The 24,962-nt window shown below is 45.4% G+C and overlaps 1 protein-coding gene across 1 annotated transcript in view; it reads right to left on the bottom strand.

Moving 5' to 3' along the window:
• Positions 1-2,505: 2,505 nt before the first annotated feature.
• LOC147668420 (V-type proton ATPase subunit d 2) overlaps positions 2,506-24,962 on the bottom strand; it is a 118,982-nt gene continuing 96,525 nt past the window's right edge. The window contains exons 5-8 of the mRNA XM_086948558.1: positions 18,149-18,226; positions 15,893-16,069; positions 7,120-7,197; positions 2,506-3,240 (exon numbers count right to left, since the gene is read on the bottom strand). Of these exons, the coding sequence (XP_086804684.1) occupies positions 3,079-3,240; positions 7,120-7,197; positions 15,893-16,069; positions 18,149-18,226 (495 nt within the window). The 3' untranslated portion in view covers positions 2,506-3,078. The remainder of the gene's footprint in view (positions 3,241-7,119; positions 7,198-15,892; positions 16,070-18,148; positions 18,227-24,962) is intronic.

The raw sequence follows: 24,962 nt of genomic DNA, 5'->3' as shown, positions 1-24,962 counted from the left end.
TACATGCACTGAAATACTCATCTTTTCATGAGTGAGTGACTTTATTAGGACCATTTTGTGGACTAAAACCCTAACCATATGGAAACCGGAGTGCAACTTATTCACTTAAACAAAAATGCATGAATATTTGTAGCAACCTTATTTTCTCGCTGACCAGAACAAATATTGATAATTTGCATTAATATGTGGAAAAGAAGGAAAAAAGGATAAATATAGATGGAAATCTCAAACGTCCCATCTTTGCCAGACCCTAACTATGAGTGGTGCGACATAACCCTCCTTTAACTCCCCAATACCCGAGATGATGATATTTACTTAATGTGTTTTAAACCAGTTTTTTAAAGGACTTTAGTTCACTGTAATTTACTTGATAGTAATGTATTTTTTAGAGTGGTAGCCAATTATTATTTGCTGTTTTAGCCCTCGGGCCATACAAAATACAAACAATCATGAATACCACTTTACATCGATAGGCACAAATATAATAAAAGCAATTTTAAAACACTGGCCATTGTGAAGCAATTCATCTCTGACAGTTCTGCAAAGCTCAAGTATTTGCTTTACTATAAAAAGGAAAATTGAGTCTGGACAATGCCCATGCCTGAGAGATGTAAAGTGCCAACTTCTAGTGATAACAGAGACAATCTTCTAATTTACGTAGGCAATAACTGTAAATTATTTTACTGTTGTTGACTCTCTCTGTATCTGTATACATATAACTTCTGTGTTGAATGATGTACACACCAATTCTCCCTTTGTATGGAACAGTACTGCTCCTAAAGGTTCTCCCACCTCTGAACTGGCTGTGCTTTGGTAATACAATGTATTGCGCTAGAACGCGTCCCTCTCAAGCACCTAGAAAACAATTGAGCGGTGCAGTGTGCTGTTAACAAACAAACTTGAACACTGACACGACGATGATAGCCGAGGGATCAGAGGCACACCACGGAGGCCGATTAACATTCACTTGCTAGGCACAGCAGAAGTAAGTTTTCCAGATGTCTCTGTCAAGAACAGGTTTTCTTGGAGTTATACTGCACTTGAGCGATAAGGACAGCCCTCAAATGTATAAAATAATTGCAATTCTGATTTTGAGCTACGGAATAGGCAGCCTCGTTAAGTACATTGGGATTCCTTGGAACAATTCGACTGTTTATAGATTGCCTGTCCTCGGGATACATGGGAGAATAATTAGAATTAAAACTAAAAGGCAGTGCTGGGCACGAAACAGAAAGATGTGCAGCAATAATGTTGTCCGGCACTCTAGCGCATCTCAGTGCATTAAAGGGATAGATTAAAAAAAAATAACAAGACAGACGAAAAGGAAATAAAAGAAGATACGCGGCCGCGAGACACGCTCTGTGGTGGGGGAGGGGCAGAGCGAAGTGCTTGGGAGAGCAAGCGAGCGGAAAGCCAGATGGCGCTTGATTGGGCACTATAAGCTGGCGGCTGTGCGCGTGGCCACACATTTAACCGCAAGTTCTCGGCCAGCAAAAGCGTGTGGTAGCACTTTTAAAAGCCCACTTACTAAATGTCTTGCAGTGCAGCGCATGCGCTGGCTCAGGCGAAACCTAAAAAGTGGGATAACTGCTTGGACCCATCAATGCGGTGTCGACTTAAATGTGTTCTCCAGTCTCTATGAGCCCAGCAAGTCTGGTCCCCAACATGTTTGTCCAGGCTACATGTTCCAAACCAGAGAATACAACAGTCCAATTTTGCAAAGCAAACATCCATCTCTCTATGGGTTTTGGTTCCAAGCTCTTGCTGTCAAAGATAATTAACTTGTAAAGCCTAGGTATCATACCACTAAACTCCCCCATCTATGTGCAAAGGAGCTTCAAAACCCTTGAAGCGTAAGCACTCACAACCAACCCAGACATTATTTCATCAGGCAGCATATCCCTGGGAGACGAACTACAGTTATTCTTTTCAGATGGAACCTGTAGGCAGTGTAGTGAGTGAACACAACTTTCTCTCTCTGATTGTGATTTGTCCATTGAGTCCCTAGGAATAAACTTATATTTGCTTCTGACAAAAAGAGGAATAAATGTGTGGGAATATAGAAGAAGCACCCCTATATTTCAAGGGAGTAAGAAGGGAGTTCTACGTGTGAGAAAATATACAGTCCATCGAGGAGAAACGTGCATGTGCAAAAGCGCATCTGCCTTGCATTTGGGCATACATCATTTTCCATCTGCTGGAAATTCCTCATGAGTAAGTACACCACATTAAAAAACCTCCAAGGAAATGACCACTATTACAAATTAACTGGAGTGTTCCTGGAATGCTTTGTGAATTCCTAGAAATTCTGAAATTTGCACAAAATAGAGGAGTCAACCTATGACTTTTTAACCAAAGCCTTGTGAATCGAGACCTTATAAGGCATTTTAAAAATGTAGCTAAAGATTGTGCCTTAAATATATAAACACACAACACCAATTTAATAAACACGTTAACAATACCTTGAGTTCTTGATGACTTACTTAAAGGAAACAAAACTCTAAAAATAGTTTTTCATTTTATTTTGGCATCTTTTGTTAGAAATGTATCACCACAGGGAAGAGAGTCAACCCCCAGTGAATTCAAACATGCTTTGTACAGAGGGATGGAACTACCTGGGCTTTCCAAAAGAAGATGTATCATCTGTGACACATCACACAGATCTGGCTTTTAAACCAACACAACTTTGCATTTAAGGCTATCTATTGGTTAAAATGCAAGGCCTGGCTGATGGTGTCATACCAGACTCGGCCTGTTGGCAGCCAGCTTTTAGCTCATTGGTATGTCAAATTGCAGGGTTGCTATTAGGCACTCAAACCACGCGGGATGTGAGAATGTTCCCAAACACTAGAACTGAAGAAAACGTATGTCTTTTCTTGAATTTTAGCAGTATGTGTATTATTTACTTGAAGCACCCAATGGCCAGGCTTGCATCTACTGGTGACAGGGTCATGACCCGGATACAGACTTTCATGTTGTCATTTCACTTGACTCTCAGGAAGGAAGCTCATCCGCCGGAAGTGGCTGCAGGGGGAGACGTTTGCTGTTCGTTTCTTTCGTTGCTGGAGTGCACGCTTTTCAGAAGATAGGAATGTAGTTATTGATTTTGGTTCTGTGTCTCTGAGAGATGCACTCCGCGATCCACACGATGTTGCGGCATTCCTGCTCCTTCAGCTTGATGTAGGCATAGAATACCCCAAAGTGGAACTGATTGATGAACGCCAGCACATTCATTTTGACCTAAAAGTAAATATAACAAGTACGTTTTATTGAAGCACAGGTGACAATAATTGTATTACCGCTAAGTGGAAATGTGGAACACCCCTTTATTATCCAGTCAGGAATAGCGACATCAAAGACGCCTCTTTCTGAAACATTAGTACATGTTACAAGCCCCTAGTTTCAGGAGACCATTGAACAAACCGAAGCAATAAGGTATCTTAAATTCAAAACATAAAACATTTGATCTGATTTTATTACGATTTTCATTCACATTTTTGTTGAAACATGAATTTCTCTGATTATGACCAGCAAAACACCCTGTTCTTGTGTTCCAGACTATGAAGTCAGAAAAAGATCTTTAATATTACCGAACTGTGTAATCAAAGATAATCAATCATGTGGCATCACGTTATAGAATGTTTTGTAGAAGCAAAAATCGTTTGTGCAGACTTATGCGCGCCTGTGGAAAAAGACATTACAAAAATGGGCACAAAAGACTAGTGCGTAGAGCTTACCAAAGACTACACAGGTTCAGGAGAGGTAGCACATTGTTGGACGCCATGCTGAGGGTTTAATAAAGTGTCCCTGTCACCTGGACCGTTCTGCTGTCTCCATGTCGGAGGCATTCACAGCGAGTCCTGTGGTCTGCCTGGAGTGTCTGGTATAAAGAGTTGCGATTGGACTGCAGAATTAATTTCTGGGGGAAGGATGTCAAACTTAAGCTTCTTCTTCAATTATCAAACGAACGCCATGAGTTTCAGGAACCAGGCGTGGGCAAGCGTTATGAACTTCTCTGGCAAAGATGGCTGTCTGTTCATTTGTAGCCATGTAGGATTCAAAATTCCAGGTGAAGTAGAATCTTTTCCTGTGATATGACTTCCAGTTTGAATCTTATACAGGAACCATTTCCAGGATTTGTTCTATTTTTTGTCATTCTTCTCCCTCTTGCTAATTTTTGAGTCCCAGACGATTGCCTCAGGCAGTCAGAACTTATTTAAGATTAATTGATTAATCCTCATCTTGGGTCAAGGTTTTTAACCCTAGGTGGGATTGTTTTGTTCCTGAGATTATAATTACGGAGATACTTGACACTTTTTACATGTTCTATGCAGTGTGGCAGTGTGGCTCCTGAAAAGAGTCGCCCTTTCCTTGGGCACTCATGAAGATGACTGATCAGTCCTTCTCAGCATACGGTCCATCACCTTTTGCTCTGAGCTGGGAGTGGGCATGCATTTGTCTAGAAGACTGGCAGCATAAGTTGGACCTCGTTTGGTGTGGCAGTACAGAAGAGGACGCCATCTTTACTGAGGTAATGTGGTTAGATTGCTTGTTTGCACTATCCTGATTGTCATCTTGAAATGGTAAAGTAGTACATGGAGGCCATGTTTTATGCTCACCAATCATAGTTTTGTCAAATGTTTAGGGTGTGCTTCATAACTAATCATCACCTGGAATTTACCTCTATCTTTATGCTACGTCTCTCTGCAGTCTGATAAGTGTTTCTGTCCCAGAGCAAACAACCCCATGTGACCTGCATCGTGATGCATATTATTCTCTTCTACTGATATCTTTTGAACTAACTTTGGCAATCCTCCAGACTTCCATCTTGGACTAATGTTCCTGTTATACTTACTGGGCTAATCCTTCTGACTTTCACTGCTGGGATTGCTACAGAAGTGTACCCTGCTGTGTTCCTGCTATTTATCTAAATATTATTACCCAGTTTATAGTTTTTCCCAGTTTTTGTAAAGCCCCCCCAGAGGTTGTTTTTTTATGGAGTTCTGCCTCTATCTTCTCTGTCATGAGGATTAATGTACCTCTGTATCTTGTAACTGTGAGAAACGTTGTCTCTTTTCTCTTTTCTCCCTGTGTGGAGATTCCTGTCCCAACCAAGGCAAGAGTGTATCTGTCCTGCTGTGTGCAAGACTTTGCTTATGTCCCAGTCCACTTTCCCTTCTGAGTTCACATCTACTTTATACAAGCACTCCATGAAACTGTGGTTCTTCAGCTACTTTGATTGCCTGCTATACCACAACATGAAGTAAGAGGAGGCCTTTGAAGAGACACTTTAACGGTGTTACTGTTTGAGGGTAATATTGTGCTCATTATTTTACTCTTGGCCTATGCACTCACTACACAACACAGGGTCACTTACATGTATTGGCCCTGAACCAGTGCATACCCATTGCCAGGCCCATTGTTTGTGTGGCCATTTCCTGCAAAGACTAAATGACAAGGCCCTCCTGACACTAGACATGACATTCAGTTTGTAGAAATGGATACCCCATAGGAAAACTATAAGGAGACCTCATTTGTAGGCTTCTGGTGGGGGGGTCAGAATGACCCTCTTGATCCCAGGAAGTCTCTTTAAAGCAAGGCAGCCCCTTAGGCCTTTTGAATCAGATAGTATAATGACGAAGGCCTGTGCATGCGTAATAAAACATTCAGCCCATACTTAAATTATTTTCTGGTAACATGTTAAAAATGTGCTATGAAGAATTGTGATAGAGCATGCAAAAGGGAGCAGAACAGGTAGGCAGCAGGCATGGAAGTAGTATAAAAGAAATGTACTTGGTTAGAGTTGGTAAGCCATCACTTAGTCACTCTGTGAATTTGTTGCTACAGTCACTCCCTTCATTTTAAAGATTCTGGCAGGAATCACAATGTCCCTGGTTACGGTGTGAAGCGGCATAGGAGGGTGACGCTGTTTTTCTCTAAAGAGAGAGGCTTTTTTTTCTGCCACAACACGGGAAAGTGATTACAATCTAAGGGGTAGGAATAGCTTGCATTTCAACGCAGAAAGTTAGAAGGAACAAATAAGAGCATGAAAATATTTGTGGAACTCCTCCTCTTTTTCTGGCCTGCCTTCCCCCGCCTACCAGTGGTTAATGTGTGCCTGTGATTACCAGAGATGAGCACAGGGGCTCACTTCGGAGCCCTGGGGCTTTAATGCAGAGCTAACATGCATCCATTATTGTGCAGGTTCCTTCATTTCAGAGCAAGAACATCTACTTTGTACTGTCACTTTTTTTGGAACATTTCCTCAGAAGCCAACCAGGGGCTGGTAATCCCATGTCTGAAAAATCTGGGTGCAGAAACGTCGAGCCTCTTGTGATCTTGTATGCCACCTGGGGAGCCACTCTACCCGACATATAATCCGGCCCTCCAGGGCCTCCGGCTCAGCCTAGGCTCGAACACTGTGAAAATTCCCCTTACTCTGTTTGCATTGATTTTTTTAATTATGTTACAGATTTCTACCCCACCACTTTTGCTGGAAGGGAGTTTTCTGCATTTAGGAAACTCGCTATAAAGACTTTCCTTTTGTGCAATGCTGAAGTTCAAGTGAAGATACAATGTTTAAGTGCTAAATTGCACTTACGTAAATGTATATGCAACAAAGCTTGGTTGCACGTGCTCTCCTTGTTCCGCTTCGTAATATTAGATACTGTAGTACGACTTGGGATGATGTTATGTTATGGACATTTCTAAAGTTTGACATATCCTGCTTGCCTTGGCTTTCTGACTATGCATTGTGATACTCAGTTCGGTTTGCCTGGCGCCTATATTTAAGTGAAACAGAAATATAAATATTGCAGGCTTTTCCTCTGCATCACATTTTTAGAGCCTAATCCACTGTGAATAACTTCTTTGCTTGCAGCGATGATTTTTTTCCATCCATCCCCCAATTGTGCACGAAACTGTAGACCAAAACGTGATTCTTTCCCGGAGACATTGTACATGAAACCTGACTGAATCAAAATATAAGCCTCTAGAGGATTTACATATTTTGAACTGGGGTTTTCTTCCAACCAATGACCCCTTGTGACTGTCCTTGTAAGTTTCATCCTTGTTGCAGTACAGCTACAGGCTATTTACATTTATTTTAAAATATCTTACCTCATGCTCAAAGAACTTGTCTTCCAGCGTTTTATCCCCTGTTCCATTTTCTATTCCTTCAAATAAAGCCTTGTACTCCTTGCAGAACAACAAAAAATAATGTCAGTGTCGCAAAAGAGAGAACATTAAATGTAGCGTCCTAATACTTGCCCTGCATGAGATGAGCAGCTTTTTGTATATTTAGCCACAAGTTCTAAGATTGAAAATGAAAATTAGCAGCCCCAACGCTGTAAAACAGCAGACCATATCTTACAGCATCCCCACATGTGTTAACTTCACTCATATTTTTTAATTTCGGTTTGAGAGACATACATACATATCATTGGCCTAGACCCAAAGGGCTGCTTTACACTTTGTAGGATTGTGGGTGAGACAAGCTGCCGCATGTAGGTCTCAGCGCCCTCGCTCACAATGGCAAAGTGAATAGATTACATCATTGGGAAAGGTTTGCAAGGTTAGCGGGGCTTCTAATTTACAACTGAAAAGTTTATATACATAACAAATGAATATAGATTTGCATAGTGTATATCATTTACACAACGTAGTCGTTTACACTGAGCATTCCAGGTAGAGGGTTGGCGAGTGGGATATATGCAGGAGACAGAAAGGCTGTGTTCTTTCTTGAAATGTTTAAGTGATGCTGCTATCACACTTACAACAAGAACTAACTTCAGACCGACCAAAACAGGAAAAGACTTGTTTTTTGTGTGTTTTCCTGTCTGGTTTTGTGAACTTCTAAGATTAGTTGGGTGGTGCTTCAGCCTGTGTGGAAGCGACCAGTGGTTGGAGAGTTCATCAGCTAGATAATCAGGTATGTGTGTATGACCTTTGAGATAATGCATAGGTTTTTGCATTTTGTGCACAGTGGGAGTGGAAAGTCGTGAAGGTACCTGAGTTCGAGGGGTGTGTGGTTGGATATCTGTACTGCTGAAATGAGGTGAGCTGCATGCATGGCAGGAGGTTACGAGTGGGATCAGGAAAACGTGATGGGCCTTATGATGGGGGCTTGTGGGGATGTTGGAAGCACCAAAGGAATATTTGGTCTGATGTAGAAAACTGACTTGGTAGAGCGATCCGCGTGGCTTTTATACTGACATGGGCTTTAGAGGTGGATGGAAGGTCATTGTAGTAGCCAAGAGACATGGGAGTTTAAGGGAGGGTAGGCATGATATTGTCTAGTTGCATTTCGCCGAGCCATCTCATGATTTGGAACAGCAGTTGGCCTTCAGAAATAAGTGTGAATTTCTTTCTGTGGCTTTAGGTTTATGGTTTAATTATTACTTTGTTTGATGCTTTTCTATTGGATGTGAAATCCCAAGTGCAACAGATTGGCAAAGTCTATGAACATTTTAACTAATAATAGAAGTACAGAGGTCACTAAGGTCATAGCAAAGCCTAACATACTAAGCATCAAATTCAGCAATAGTTGTCGGAAGCGTATACAGCTACAATCGGAAAGGACCCTTTAAAAGTATGTCCACGATGTGCAGGTTTATATACAATAAGACTTGGAGTATATAGATGATAGATGCTGTTTGAAGTGCCATAAGTCAGAGGAAAGCTCCTAGGTTTAGGTGCATTGTCTGAGGTATTATTTGAAGGACAGCCAGGACTACATTTAGAGTAGACAGTGTTTAGGGGTAGTACATCACCTGTATATGACATCTCAAGAAACAGTTTCATTCCAACCGCATGTTGGTGAAAGGAGATATCTTGATCCACAAAGAGCCAGCTTAGAAGGTCCATGTAGATACTGAGGGGGATAGTTATGACCCTTTTGCCCCGTGGTGTCATTTTTTGTGACGCTCCAGCGGCGCGAACAACAAAATCATATTTATCCTGTCACACAAAGCCACTTTGCATGGCTTTGAATGGCCTCATTGATATGGAATAAGGTAAAGCAGCGGAAATTGCTGTGTTGCCTTACTCTGCTCTAGAGAGGGTTCTATGGGTGCTACAGTGAGTGTTCCCACACAACACCCTAGGATTGGGACGCTTACCCAGATTATAAAAACATGTAAGCCTGGTAATGTGTCAACACTTTACGCCTTACGTGCAAAAAGGAGAAATAACTATATTTCTCCTTGTTTTTTCCTCTTTCCATGTCTGCTGCTTTCTGCAGCACAGATAGAAAGATGAAAACGCCTCCCAAGAATTTTTTTGTGCAAGAAGGTGGCCCTTCCTGCACAAAAACAATCCTTCCAACAACACAGGCACAAGGGGACCTGTGTTGGCACTAGCCTGCCGCAATGGCACAAGTGCAGGCGGAAAGGAGAGGAATGCACCGTATTGAATAAATACGTCAATTTGATGTAGGGCAGTACAGCAAGATGCTCTGCCCTGCGCCAAACCCCCATAAATGCTATGATTACTTTAGGTAATCCCCATTACTCTTAGTCCTACTCGTCCTCGACCCAGTCATCACTCATAAGGTATTCCACAGACAGGAAACAAAACAGGAAACGCTTTTTAGACTCCACCCAACCTCCTGTCAGGTGCTATAATATACCTCACCACTAGAAGCACAACCTGACATACCAAGCAACAAAGGCCTGGAAAAGGGAGGGTGGGCGGGAAGTATGACTGGGTCGAGGACGAGTAGGACTAAGAGTAATGGGGATTACCTAAAGTAATCATAGCATTACCTCTTCGTCCCTCGTCCTCGACCCAGTCATCACTCATGAGGCATACCAAAGCAACCCCCCACGAAGGCCTTTGGCACACCACAAACAGAAACAGAACAGACACCAAGGAGTGCAGCAAGTGAAATGACTCAGACAGAGGGGGGAACCCCCACAGCTTGCAACACACCATAACCAAAATTGGTCCGACCAGACAGAGCACAATTCAAGCGATAATGCTTCACAAAGGTGGACTCGGATGCCCAAGTCCCCGCCCGACAAATCTCCTCAAGGGGAACCCCATGGAAAGCAGCCCACGAAGCAGACACACCCCTAGTGGACCTTGCCTGAATCCCAGAGGGGCATGGCAAAGCAGTGCCTTGATAAGCCAGCGAGATCACAGCCTTAATCCAGCGACCCAAAGTGAGACGGGAGGCAGCCATACCTCTACCAGCCAAACCAAAGGTCACAAAGAGGGAGTCAGAAGACGGAAACTCAGCAGATCGAGCAACATAAACAGACAAGGCCCGCCTCACGTCCAAAGAATGGAGCAAGAGGTCAAAAGGCGAGGAAGGAGAAAGACAGGGAGAAGTAAGAACCAAATCTTGAGAAGAATGGAAACTAGAACGAATCTTAGGCAGAAACCCGGGATCCAAAGAGAGGACCACTGCGTCGTCTAGAAAACGCAAAAAGGGGGGAGAGCGACGCAAGGCTGTAAGCTCGCCCAACCTCCTCGCAGAAGTAAAAGCAACCAAAAAAGGAACTTGAGGTCCACGGACTCCAAAGGCTCAAAAGGAGAGGACTGCAAAGCACCCAAAACCAAAGAAAGATCCCACGGAGGGACCAGAGAGCGGATAGAAGGAGCAGAGAGAGAGAAACTCCGAAACAGACGGGAAACCAACAACCTATCCGAAGGCAGAAGAGAAGCCGGATCCCAAAAAGACCGAACAGCAGCCCACTGACCCTTCAAAGTGGACAGAGCATAGTGTTTCTGAAAGCCATCCCAAAAAATTTGTAGAACAGAAGAAATAACACAAGAGGCAGGAGACAGTCCCAGGGCAGCACACCAAGAAGAAAAAGAAGCCTAGTGCTTGGAATAAGAGGCCAAAGTGGACTTCCGACGAGATGCCTGCATCACAGTGATGAGGTGGTCGGGCAAACCCTGGACCCAAAGAGAAAAGCGTTTAACCTCCAGACCGCCAAGGAGAGAGGAACCAGCAGGGAGGGAGACGGGGACCCCAGGGGAGACGGGCAGCGGGGCAGAATCCACAGAGGACCCACCGCCAGACCCAGCAGCAGAGGAAACCATGACTGCCTCGGCCAATAAGGGAGAACAGCCACCACCGGAGCCCCCACCCGCTGAACCTTCAGCAATAATCAGAGGAAAAGGAGGGAAGGCATAAAGGAACCAAGGGGGCCATAGGACTGACAAGGCATCCACCCCCCAAGTCCCCCTCTCCGGAGACCGGGAGTAGAACAGGGGAAGCAGGGCATTGGACTGGGAGGCAAATAGGTCCAGCACCGGAGTCCTGAACCTCCGGCAGAGCAACCAGAAAATCCGAGGGGTGAGACACAGGGAGAGAGAGGACGGGAACCTCCGACACAAGGAATCCGCCACCACATTGTCCACACCCCAAATGTGCAGAGCAGAGAAGGCCAGAAGATAAAGTTCAGCCCAACTCGCAATAGCACAGGCCACCAGGTACAGGGAAAAACAGCGGGTACTGCCCTGGTTGTTGATATAGGCCACTGTCACAGTGTTGTCCGATCTCACCAAGACGTTGCGCCCCTGAAGATGATCCAGGAATAAGCAAAGCGTCCTCTCCACGGCAGACAGTTCCTTCCAATTGGACGACCGGTGTGACTCCGACAGAAGCCAACGAGCCTGCACAGCCCAAGGACCCAAAGATGCACCCCAGCCCGACGCGCTGGCATCCGTGGTCAACACCAAAGGGTCGGGAGACGGATCCACATTCCCTTTGACAGATTCGAAGAATCCAGCCACCACTGTAGAGCAGCCACCAACTCCAGAGACGCAGGTACAGGAACCGTGAAGTCTCGGACAGGAAAGCGGACCCAACGTTAAAAATGCCACAACAGTGGCCGAAGATGAACCCAGGCCCGGCGGACAGTTCCTTCCAATTGGACGACCGGTGTGACTCCGACGGAAGCCAACGAGCCTGCACAGCCCAAGGACCCAAAGTTGCACCCCAGCCCGACGCTCTGGCATCCGTGGTCAACACCAAAGGGTCGGGAGACAGATCCACATTCCCTTTGACAGATTCGAAGAATCCAGCCACCACTGTAGAGCAGCCACCAACTCCAGAGACACAGGCACAGGAACTGTGAAGTCTCAGACAGGAAAGCGGACCCAACGTTGAACATGCCACAACAGTGGCCGAAGATGAACCCTGGCCCAGGGCACCGTGAAGACAGTGGCAGCCATTTGACCCTGAACCACCAGCCACTGCAGGAGAGGAGCCATATCCCGGGAAAACAACCTCCTCATCAACGACTGAAGATGCAGAATCCTGGACTCTGGGAGAAACACCTTGCCCAGAACGGAGTCGAAAATGGCCCAGATGAAGGCCCTCCGAGTGGCAGGCACCAGGTGACACCGTGGCAAATTGATGAGAAATCCATGATCCTCGAACGTACGCTTGGTCAAGGAAAGATGGTGAGACATGACCTCCAGAGACAGAGCCTGGAGCAGCCAGTCGTCCAGATATGGAAATACAGACACCCCCAGGAGATGGAGGTGAGCCACCAAGGGAGCCGCCACCTTGGTGAACACACTGGGGGCGAACCGGAGACCAAAGGGAAGGACGCAGAACTGCCAGGAACTACTGATCTCCCAACGCCATTGAAGCATGGAGGTAAGCATCTTGGAGATCGAGAGAGGTGAACACCCAGCCCTCCTGGATCATGGGCATCACCTTCTGCAAAGTCTCCATTTTGAATCGGATCTTCTGCACAAATAAGTTCAGGGCCCGAAGATTGATTACCACCCGGTAACCCCCTGTGACCTTCGGGACCACAAAGACGGTGGAATAGGTCCCCATCCCACGGTCCAGGGGGGGAACAGGGACAATCGCCTGCTTGTTGGACAGAATCCGACGGGGCAGCAATAGAGGAACCACAAGACAGAGCAGAAGCCCGGTCAGAGTCAAAGGTGATATCCGAAAGGAACTCCGTCTGACGTTCCATAGACTCCAGCAAAAAAGGACAACTGCCCCCATCCTGCATCGTGGAAAACAAAGTCTTAAAGTCAGCCAGCAAAGACTGAGCGACGTAGGCACCATACACCCCTGAATGAATGGCCAGGTGAGAGCCAGCATAGGATTTCTTCAGTGCAGAGTCCATCTTTATCATCCGCCATAGAAGGCCGACCCACCAGACTAGCAACAATCGAATCCACCTGCACAGAATCGGGGAAGGCATCCTCCATATCCTGCGCAAGATAGAGCTTCGACATAAACCTGGGCATCGTAATATGGTCCGGGTCCTTCCATTCCTTTAGGAGAACATCCATCACAAAGGGGTGGATAGGCAAAGAAGAAGCAACAGGCTTCCGAAATTGCAGCAGAACAGAGTCCCGAGAGGTGCTGGGGACAGAGTCATCAGGGAAACCCATATTCTCCTGAACATGAGAAAGAAGGTCAGGCAACAGTTCCCTGGAAATGTATTTGCCCCTGAGATCCACTGCACCAAGGAAGACTCATCAGAGGAACCAGATGAAGAAATATCCGAATAAAGGTCAGCAGCAGTCTCAGTGCGACCCCCAGCACACTTTTTGGAAGCCCGAATATCAGACAAGGTCTCCAATATCAGGCGCTTCAATCTGGTATTATCCAATCTGGCATGCTTCGCAGACGGAGCAGAGTCCCCACTGTCCGGAGGAGAAGAGGAAGACCAGACAGGAGAGACATGCTTTCTCTTCCTGTGGTGCTTCCCCATAGTGAAGGAGGAACCTCTGGAACCAGCAATCCGAACAGACGTGGGTCGCACAGTATGCACCCTAAGCACAACACAGGCAATGAACAACCCTCCAAACTCCGGCCAAATAAAGGAAACTGCACTCACCCATCAGCTGACTCCGTAGCGTCAAACGACGAGGAAGAAGGAGGGGCGGAAACGAATGATAAGCCCCCATCAAGTGGCCGCCGAAGGTGAAATCAGCCTGAAGGCCCAAACTGAGGACGTCAAACCAGCAAACCCCGGGGACGTAAAGCGGCCCTGACGACTAACCAGGGAGGAAGACGAGCACGCTGGAGCCCAACCAGGTGCCCGAACATGCGAAAATGAGCAGAGGAGCTCACGAAAGCGAAGCGTCCGGTCCCGCTGCATCCGGAAAACAAAGCGACGACGGTTAAGAAATCCTAGAAACCCGCCAAGAAGGAGACCAGCGCAACAGGAGCCCAGATGAAACTGCGCTGAAATCCAGGAAGGAACCAGGAACCTCCCGATCCACAGCCCGCGCTGGAAAGAGAGGTCAACACACTTTCAGGAAGAAAACCGGGGGACCCGAGAAGCCCCGCAACCTAGGTCCCCCGCATCCAGGGCAAGTTCAGGAGGCCCTGCAGCCCGGCTCCCAAAATCAACGACGGTCCATGAGCACCCCCAGAGCCCGGCGAAGGGGGAACCCACAGGACAAGCATAGCAGGTAAGTGCCCAGCACTCACCCAAGCGTCTCCCATCAGTATCGACCGACAGGAAACAAAACAGGTTGTGCTTCTAGTGGTGAGGTATATTATAGCACCTGGCAGGAGGGTGGGTGGAGCCTAAAAACCGTTTCCTGTTTTGTTCCCTGTCTTGTGGAATACCTCATGAGTGATGACTGGGTCGAGGACGAGGGACGTAGAGGTAATGAGGCCCTGGATATCATGGAGGAAAGGATGGTGTATTAAGGAACTTTGCATTTGACTGGGAATGGGTATTTTGAGAAATCTATGGTAGTGGCCATTTTGTGCTTGTTTGTAAAAAAAGAAGCAATCAAGAGTGTTGAATAATATTTGGTGGTCAATAGTGTGAATGTCACTGGAAGGTTGAGAAGGACAGGAGGAAAGGATGACCATAGTCTGTGATTCATATGTCATTATTAGCGACTTGCAGTGTTGTGGACTCTGTGCTGCATTGGTACTCTTGCAATAAGTTGTGCTGATCAGAATATTTTTGAAGCTGCAGTGTTGTAACATTGTGAAGGAATTTGCACAGGAGGTGAGTGAAGGGACTGTAGTTTGCAAAATCATCAGGGTACAGATTTTGTTTTTTAGCAAAGCGATTATGTTTCCGGATTTTAGACCCGATGGACGTGATCCAGTATGGGAGAGGGCATTTATTATGACCTAGAAGGGATTTCATGCTGGAGAAGTAAGTATGTCATTATGTGGGATGTTGCTTTATAGGACTGAAGGCGATAAGGCTGTCCTAAGTGAAGGAATTATCGAAGATTTTTTTTAAAATTATTATCTGTATGCCCAAGGCTTGCCTTGCATATCTCATGCTTCTTGTAGTAGGAACTCTTATGCGCTGTGCATCAGTATTCTCAACCTAGGTCATGAGCAACGTTTTGGGTGCAAGACGCCACCATGCAGGATGAAACCTATTGGTAAAATAAGCAGCAAGAATACTTTCTATCATTCCATCACTCCATTTAAACACTATTGGGCAATTTAATAGTCCATAAGCTACATTTCCCAAGTTATGTGATTTAAAAGGCTAAAAGGCTGGCAGGTCTGCATGGAGCTACGGCTTCTTACAGTGAAACAAAACCTTTTGCCTTTTTTAAGAGTTAAGAGTATTTCTATCGAAGGGTGGCCTAAGGTCGAGTCACAGTGATTTTTGCACAAGCTGATCTTAGGTGTTCAAATGCCTACCTAGATGATTATAATCTTCTGTCTTCTATGTACAAAATGTACATTTATTTGCACAACTGATTTACTGACGTAAAATTACACCGAAATTGTGTAATTGTACATGCTTGCCCATATCCTCCTACTGCGTCTGTAAAGGCGTGTTCTAACTGCATTCCCTTATATGTGTTTTATTAGATACCTTACTCCATTGCGTGTTGGATGATACATTGAAATGCCTATTTTTGTTCTGTCAAGGGGTTATATGCACACATAAGCGTAGGTATAGGTTTTACATACTGCAAAGTAGGATGCTGCCGATTTCACTTGCTCATAGTCCTCTGCGTTGGCAAGCAGCTGCAGACCCTCAGGGTAGAGAGAGCCACAAGTGGGATACAGCTTCTCGCGCTCTTCTTTACTCAGCTCAGTGCCGAAAGAGTTAATGGTGATGATGAAAGCACGTCGGTCTGCTTCAAACTGTTTGTAGGAGACAGAAGCCCAAGAAGACCAGTGAGATGACCCTCATTGTGTGTGCATGCACAAACATTATGCTAATTCAGCAGACTAACCCTGTGTCAACCAATTACCGCCGTCCTCTTTATGCACCAACCAACTCATGCAATCATTTCTCTCATGCAATGATGTCCTTCTCCCTTGACAGCCTTCAAAGCATTCAATGTTCTCTACACCTTCTTCCTTTCCATGCCATCCTATCCCTGGATCACCCATATGCTCTCAACATCCGACTCCTGCCTCTACCACACCAAGTCCTCATCCCAACTCTTTCTTTTACAGTGGTCTAATGTAAAGACCCAAACTTCACAGCATGCGACACCCTGAGTGTAAGGCAAACCCACCTCTAGCGAGGCTAAGATTCCACCAAAGCACCTCAGAGATCGAGGCAGACTGGCCCACCAGGCAAGCCCAGCCACACAATTCAGGGTGAGCCATGGTGTATTGTTTATGCCGCTCAGGAGTCAAAAGGGCATTATTTTTAGATCTCTGGACAGAGTAAATATTGAGTGGTGAATTTCCCCATTCCGGCCAGGAGACACATCCCGCTACAGATGTTCAGTTTCCCAACCTCTTCCCTCTTCATTAAAATTTCACGTCCCCCTGATTTACATATGTATTGTCTTACCCTTCAATTTCATTTAACCCACAGTAATTCTTCCACAATCCCCATATTTTCTGGAATTTTCCCCAGCACCCCCTGCTTTCATAAATAACCCTCTCTGTCTCTTGACATTGGTCCATGTCCCAGTGTCAGTTAAGGCCTTGTCTCTGCAGCAATGAATCTCTTTGCTACTATATGGCTCAGGCCCACAGTGTTAGTTTGGATGAGTCTTACCTTGAGCCTCATCACAGCCTTTACTTATTCATGCTTATTCTTCGGGCCCTTTAAAAGATGTTGTACTGTGTTACAGTGCTTAATTAGTAAAAGAATACGTGCCAGGGTCCAAGTTTTGCCTGTGGCTGGCACCATTGAAGGTCAGGGAGGTGAATACCAAGGCTGAATAGTTTTATTCCACATGATGCTTCCTTGAACCACCACCAGACACTCCCTGCCTCTGTATCTCACTTTTGCCGGTTCTTTTTAATCCCTGCTTTCTCCCCCTGTCACTGTTTTTTCCCTCTTTCTCTTCTTCCTCTTTCTTTCAACCTTTTTTGTTTTTCTCTCTCTTGCTCTGGATCAAGGTTTCTTGAGGCAGTCAGACAATCAGTCAGAAAAGCTTTATTCTGCATGAATAATCTGAGCCATAAAAGCACAAATATTGGAATAAATTATAACAATGGTATTCATTGTTGAGGTGTAATAAGTATTTGTCCCCACAAATGAGTGCTAATTTGCCCCCTTTTGTTAGCGTCTGCATGTTTCATGTGGTTCCTCCAAAACAGACACAGCTGGCCATGCCTTAGGCTTGTTTTTCTTATTTAGACACGCTACAAAGAAAAAGGATGCTATGAATAATGGTTAAAAAGTATCGACAAAGCCAATAGTCCTCAAAAGCGAGCCCTATTGGCTTTGCCAATGCCTTTTTTACCTATGGGACCCTATTCCAGCTGTGCAGAGTTCTCCATAGCAGAGACGTCTGCACTTGGGGTATAGGATCCTCCGTGCAAATGCACACTTCAACACAATTTTTCTCCATAGTAAACGCCCTTTTGCTACACCCCCACCAAATCTGCGGTGGTACGTTCCACTCCCTACCTTGGAAGGTGAGTTATGCCAGCCCCTGTGCTAGAGTAAATGTACAACCTTATACAGGGTGGAAAGGAAAGTGGGAGTTGTTTGGGAATGCCCAAAACATTCCCACACTTTCAAGCCAGCATACACTTTGGAATGGCCACCTTTCATTCCTTAAGTGGGGTTCATGGTGGCAGAGATCTTCAAACTTTGTGAAGATTTCCATCCCCCCACAAATAGGTTCATGTCTGCCAGGAATCCCGTTGAGAAATCCTGGCAGGCCTAAAAAAAGGTAAATTTGGTCATGAACATACATTTTTACGACCCAATGTCAATTAAGTGATGCAAAAAGGTAAATTGAAACTTACCTTGAGGATTGGGCACATTATGTCCTCTGTAGTCCCTCCTTGTGATTTGCAGAAGTTATAAAATGCTTCCAGGTAAGCCTAAAAAATACAAGATATCAATTTTTATATATTGTAGGAAAATTGTTCAAAGATATGCTGAATATATAACTGTGGGCAGTATAAATAAATAAGGGCCTGATTATGATGTCAGTGGGATCGCCACCGGCAGGCCATCGGTCACATTGACATCCAGCATAGCGGTCTGACCACTGCATTATGATGTAGTCGGGTAGATTGCAGCAGTCGGAGGGACTGACCAACGCTTCCAACAGGCTCAAGGAGCCCGTTGGGGGCGTCGGTCGGTTTGTAATCCCTACAATGAAGGTGGTGCCTGCGAAAGCAATGCTAGAGAGATTACAATGTCCCTTTCCAACAGCCAATCCAGGGCGATCTGACCACCATGGAAAGGCTGTCAGAAAGCAACTTTGGGGGCCTCTAGCAGGGCCCTCATCTTCCATGGGCCTTGGCCATGAGGCCCTGGGGCACCTGTGGAGAAACACTCTAAAATATTTCAACAAAGCGAGCTACAAGAGACTGCATTTACCAGAATGCCAGGGGCGAACCTTGCCTGAGAGGTGAAGCGGTGTGCTCCCACCCCTGTTGTCTGTTTAAAAGTACTCCCGTGAGTCATGGAGCTGACGAGCTCGTGGGTGAAGCACTTGCGCACCAGTGAGAGATACCTGACCTGATATGATGTTTGGCAGCCTACTCAGAAACCCCCAAATTGTAAGCCTTTAATCTCTACTGATGACGGTTAACAAGCCAGAAACACGTGTCTAGAGATCAGCACCATCTGCGCCAACGAAAATGTTTCAACAAAGCGAACTACAAGAGACTGCATTTACCCGAATGCCAGGGGTGAACCTTGCCTAAGAGGTGAAGCAGTGTGCTTCCACCCCTGTTGTCAATTTTTATATATTGTAGGAAAATTGTACAAAGATATGCTGAATATATAACATTGGGCAGTATAAATAAATAAGGGCCTGATTATGATGTCGATGGGATCGCCACCGGCAGGCCATCGGTCCCACTGACATCCAGCATAGCGGTCTGACCACTGCATTATGATGTAGTCTGGTAGATTGCAGCAGTCGGAGGGACTGACCAACGCTTCCAACAGGCTCAAGTAGCCCGTCCGGGTGTTGGTCAGTTTGTAATCCATACAATGAAGGTGGTGCCTGTTCAGGCACTGCCGAAGGGATTACGATGTACCTTTCCAACAGCCATTTCAGGGCGGTCTGAGTGCCATGGAAAGGCTGTTGAAAAGCGACTTTGGGGGCCTCTAGCAGGGCCCCCATCTTCCGTGGGCCTTGACCATGTGGCCCTGGGGCACCTGTGGTGCCCCTATTAACAGCTATGCACCGTGTGCCAGGCCCCACATGGTGCCTGGCACATGGTGCATGGATGTTTGAAAAACGCTCTTTACCAATGTGGCTTGTGCAGCAGCCCCTTTCCTGGGCTGCTGCTCAAGCTGCAATGGTAAACAGCATTTTACGACTGCCCCCCTTGGCATTTGCATCATCATTGGGCTGTTAGGACCGCGGACTCATTGTCGGACGGTGCAGTGCCCAAAACGATGGTGGTCGGACGCTCGTCTGATCTCCATCGTAATGAGGCCCTTAATGTTTTGTGCTTAACAAAATGCATTATTGATTAAATAAATAGATTTCATTGTTTCTCCTATCTTTATATAGAGCTAACAGCTATAGTATATGCTACTGAACTACTGGCCGATGGACCAAAATAAAAATCTTGGGCTATCCACCAAAAGGATACCGCTTCACTGGACTATGAGCTGCCTAGGCCATTTTTCCCTGTACTATGCCACACACACACTCAAACTGCAGACAGCATGGGGCAGTGGCGATGGGGTGAGGTACAACTGGACAACCAGCTGACTCCTTGCAACAATATGGGAGAGCTTGCAATGATCCCCTGGTGCACAAGGACCTGCCTGCCATGCCCCAGACCCCCTCCTGAATCCCTCTCTTTCATCACCAAACCGCAGCAGGTGGTAAATCTAACTTTATTTAACCATGCAGAAAAGGACTGTTTCTTGGTCCGCATGAATATAGAGAATATATATAAAAGACATAGAGCTTCATTATGAGTTTGGTGGTGCAAGACAGCCCCCTCTTGCACCAGCCAAACTCATGGACAAACCGCCCGCCAGATTATGAGTTTTCTCCTGTCTGGCTGGCTGTTCTTTTGCATTTCCAAGGCGCAATGGGAACGTCAAAGGCAGTACTTGCACGGCTTGGGCTGCTGCAGTCCCTGTCTTGCAGGTATTGGTGTGCATGCACACAGGGGGGCACTTGGTGTTCCCTCCTTTGCGCATCCACAAGGCGGGAGGCACAGGGCCCCCTTTGTTTCTTCACTGCCACACTTTTCATGGCGGTCGTTAAATGAAAAGTGTGGTGCCGAAGAAACTTGTAATGTGCTTGGCAGAGCCACAGCAGTCCCCCAAGCATATTGCACCCTCATGACCACAGAGCCACAGCCAGGGATGTCTGAACCTGGCGGTGCAGTGGCCCCAGGATGGCCTGACTGCCCTGATTGTAATGAGGCATATGTAGCAATAGAGAATTTTTTTTACCTAAGCCTCTAACTATTTCTGCACATTATTTGTGTGAAACAAGATAAACAGAACCTTGTAGGTTTATCCTGGCAATTACTCAATCCTTTTATTTATTCAATTTAAATAAAGTTTTTGATCGTGAATTTTGCAAAGAAAGAAAACATTATCAACTAGACAGTGTGCCAAATCACTATAATGCAACGTGAACAAAAACATGAATTATACAGTATAAACACAAACATAAATTATACATTATACAAATAACCACGTGTTGAACAACTGAATACATTTACAAACAGAATTGATTGCAATGAAAAACCATTGATATATAAATGATTGAATAACCCTATTCAGTTCATTCAAGGGTGAATAGATACAACCCCAATAGTTTAATGTCTCTAGTTGGGTAAGGAATTAAATGCCTTTGTAGGAATAAATGCCGTTGCCTAAGGAATTAAATGCCTTTGTAGGAATAAATGCTGATGCCCGACGCGTTTCGAGTTCTGGTATTTCAATTAAAGGATTCTCTTCAGGGCGGGATTAATCTTTTCCATGGGAAACTTCATATTGCCAAAATTAGCGCTGTCCTACTTAATGTGGTAAAAGCTGTGGGCACCCTTCTTATCGAGTTCTGGCTGGGTGATGTATCTTTTGTTAATCACCAATACATAACGTTCAAATATTGACTTCACAGGGCGTGTGCGTTTCTTGCGGGAACTACAATGAATGTCACCGCTGCCCTCCGGTTTGTTTATTTTATTGCGTACTTCTACTGACGAAACCGGACATTCTCATGGCGTCTCTCCCAGCTGGGACATTCATTGTAGTTCCCGCAAGAAACGCACACGCCCTGTGAAGTCATTATTTGAACGTTATGTATTGGTGATTAAGAAAAGATACATCACCCAGCCAGAACTCGATAAGAAGGGTGCCCACAGCTATTACGACATTTAGTAGGACAGTGCTAACTTTGGCAATATGAAGTTTCCCATGGAAATGATTAATCCCGCCCTGAAGAGAGTCCTGTAATTGAAATACCAGGATTCGAAACGCGTAGGCAACGGCATTTATTCCTACAAAGGCATTTAATTCCTTACCCAACTAGAGACATTAAACTATTGGGGTTGGATCTATTCACCCTTAAATGAACTGAATAGGGTTATTCAATCATTTATATATCAATGGTTTTTCATTGCAATCAATTCTGTTTGTAAATGTATTCAGTTGTTCAACACGTGGTTATTTGTATACTGTATAATTTATGTTTGTGTTTCTACTGTATAATTCATGTTTTTGTTCACGTTGCATTATAGTGATTTGGCACACTGTCTAGTTGATAATGTTTTCTTTCTTTGCAAAATTCACGATCAAAAACTTTATTTAAATTGAATAAATAAAAGGCATGAGTAATTGCCAGGATAAACCTACAAGGTTCTGTTTATCTCGTTTCACACAAATAATGTGCAGAAATAATTAGAGGCTTAGGTAAAACATTTTCTCTATTGCTACAGTTCATGGCCCTACCTACCCTCTAACCCCCAGGGCCAAACCCCTTCCTTTTTAGGTTTTGCCTGCAAATGCTCACGTAGTGAGCATTCGCTAAAAAACCTATTGAGTTCTATATATGATCGATGACCCGCCTCTGCCTCTCATTGGCTAGCTCCATAAATGGAGGCTAGCCATTGGGAGACAGAGGCTGTCAATCGCGCTTTCTCCCGAAAACGCGATTCGGGGGCGTTTCTGGTGCTTTTTTTAAGCCCCGCCCCTTTGTCCCGGGCCGCGCTGCGATTGGCTGCCGGCCCGGGACACCCCGTGACGTCATTCCCGGGCCGCGCTGTGATTGGCTGCCGGCCCGGGACACCCCCGTGACGTCAGCCAATCACAGCGCGGCCGGGGACACCATGACTGTATCTTGCCTACATGGTGAGCCATCTAGAACAAAAGTAACCCTCTCAGAATGAAGAAACTGGGCTTTCCAACATTATCACCTGTAAAGGGGGGGTCTGATTTCCATATGCAGTAAATGTACTTTTACATCTGAAGGGAAGTTTTATTCCTGAAAATCTGACACCGATCAGCATTTACGCAACCTTTGGGATGCATAGCACCTGCTGATTATATCTGTTTGAGATTGGCCATTTTCAACATCCCCTCTCTCCAATCATCCCCCCCATCCCATGCAGCGCCGTATTAACAGTCGTCCTGCATAATTATTCGAGCCCTGTGTCGTTACCTGACGTAAGTCTGTGAGGAAAGATCAGTGACCTATCGGCGGGAAACGTTTTTACAATGCGGGATTCCCCGCGCGCCTGGAACGCGCTCGACCAATGGCAGCAGAGCTTAATCTCTTCCCACTCTTCGTCACCCGTGTGTCTGTCAGCTGTAGGCGTGGCGGGGTCACGTCAGGTCAGGGCATGATGGACTCCCAGTGTAACAAAGCCGAGGCGTGTTCACCCGCTGCCGGAAGGCACCAGTAACCGGAGCCGGTGGGTCTCCTTCACCTTGTGGAGCAGCGCGGCCTTAAGTGTGAGCCGTGTTGGGACGTCAGCAGGTGAGGCCTTTATTTTTTTCGTTTAATTAGAGGTCACGACAGGCTCAATGCACGACTTGGAATCAGTCGCTGCAGTAGGAGCACAGGCTACACCTAATTATTTTCAGTGAGTCGTTATTTACGTTTACGTTGCTGTTGATTCCTCCCCCCTCAACCCCCCCCCCCCCCCCTCCCCCCGAAAGGTAGCCGTGTGTATCATTTTCGATGAGGGTACGATTAATCTGTATGGGCAGTTGTTGGAACAACAATGAAAGTTCTTTTTTTTATTGGGCGGTGGGGGTGGGGGTGGGGGGGACTTGACTAACTTCACAAGAGTTAGTGATTAGGGGCATATAGCAAAATCAGTTTGTCACGGAAGACGCGACGACACGGTTCTTCACACAAGAGGCCACGGTGTGGTGCTAATCTTTAAAAATAAATAAAACGAGGAGTTCAGGTGACAGAAAATAACACTGAGCGTTTGAAACCCACCCAATGACTCAAGCCGGTGAAGGCCCAGATGATGTAATAGTTTGTTGGAAAGGCATTAGTTGGTCGGTATTTTGTAAATTATTTATAAACATTACCACAATTCTGCAGTTTATTTAAGGAGTCAGCTTGGTATACTGCACTTAAAAACTTTTGAATTTGAGCCTCCTAGATATCTGATAACAATGATAAAGCGCCACTAACATTTTAAACCACACAATTGTTTTTGAAATATGTTTCTTTCATTGTATGTTGTTGTATTCGAATACATTAAAACAGGTGTGAAAAACAAACCGAAGTACTAGACTGAAGTTTCTGACAGATGTACTGTGAAGAAAAGTGTGCTGCTCTGACGAGTAACCACAGATCCCGAAGAGTGGCCCAAAAACCTTAGTGGTTATACCCCGAGGGTTCTGTTAGCACAGGGATTCGAAATTGACAGTTGACCTGGAGAGCACAAAAAATAAGAAGCTAAACCCCTCGGCTTCTGATTCTCGGGTTGGGCTTCTTGCCATACTTCTAAGGGTAGCCCTGCAGGTGCAATGAAGTGCCCGTGTGACAGTAAAGAAACTGCTGGTGATTACTAAATTCTGCTCATCATTTCTTTATGTGGGGTGCGATAAAAGTGTCAAGCAAGGGAGTAGCCAGAAAATTAAAGTACCCCCACTTTGAACCAAAGCACTGATGGTACCAAGCAAGTGAGCCTGAACCTCCCTAGAAGAGCTTCCTTATCTCTTCCATCGAAGCAACTATCTATTCATCCTTTCAGCCTTCCACCTACCCGCTGATATCCACCGTTTCACCTTTGCATTATTTCATCTATTCATTCTTTCATCCATCAGTCTTTCATCATTCCATCCATCTATTGGCCATTCTATCCAACCATCCATCTGTTCACACATCTGTCATCTATGCATGTATGTATCCATCCACCCACATATCCATAATCTGACTTACCCATCCATTGAGAGTCTTTCATCCATCAGTTGATCCTTTTATCCATTCATTCAATCCATCCATCCTCTCAGATTTCCATGTTCTCATCATCCTTTCACCCACCTATTTATCCATCCTCACATATATATTCATTACACTGCTAACCTTCCATCCACTGTTCCATCCAGTCACTATTTCAGATTTCCATTTACTCTACCATCTTTCACCCATCCACCCTATAC

This window comes from Lissotriton vulgaris, unplaced genomic scaffold, assembly GCF_964263255.1.
Source record: "Lissotriton vulgaris unplaced genomic scaffold, aLisVul1.2 SCAFFOLD_1540, whole genome shotgun sequence".
Taxonomy (NCBI): domain Eukaryota; kingdom Metazoa; phylum Chordata; class Amphibia; order Caudata; family Salamandridae; genus Lissotriton; species Lissotriton vulgaris.
This window is presented reverse-complemented; position numbering and strand designations above follow the sequence as displayed.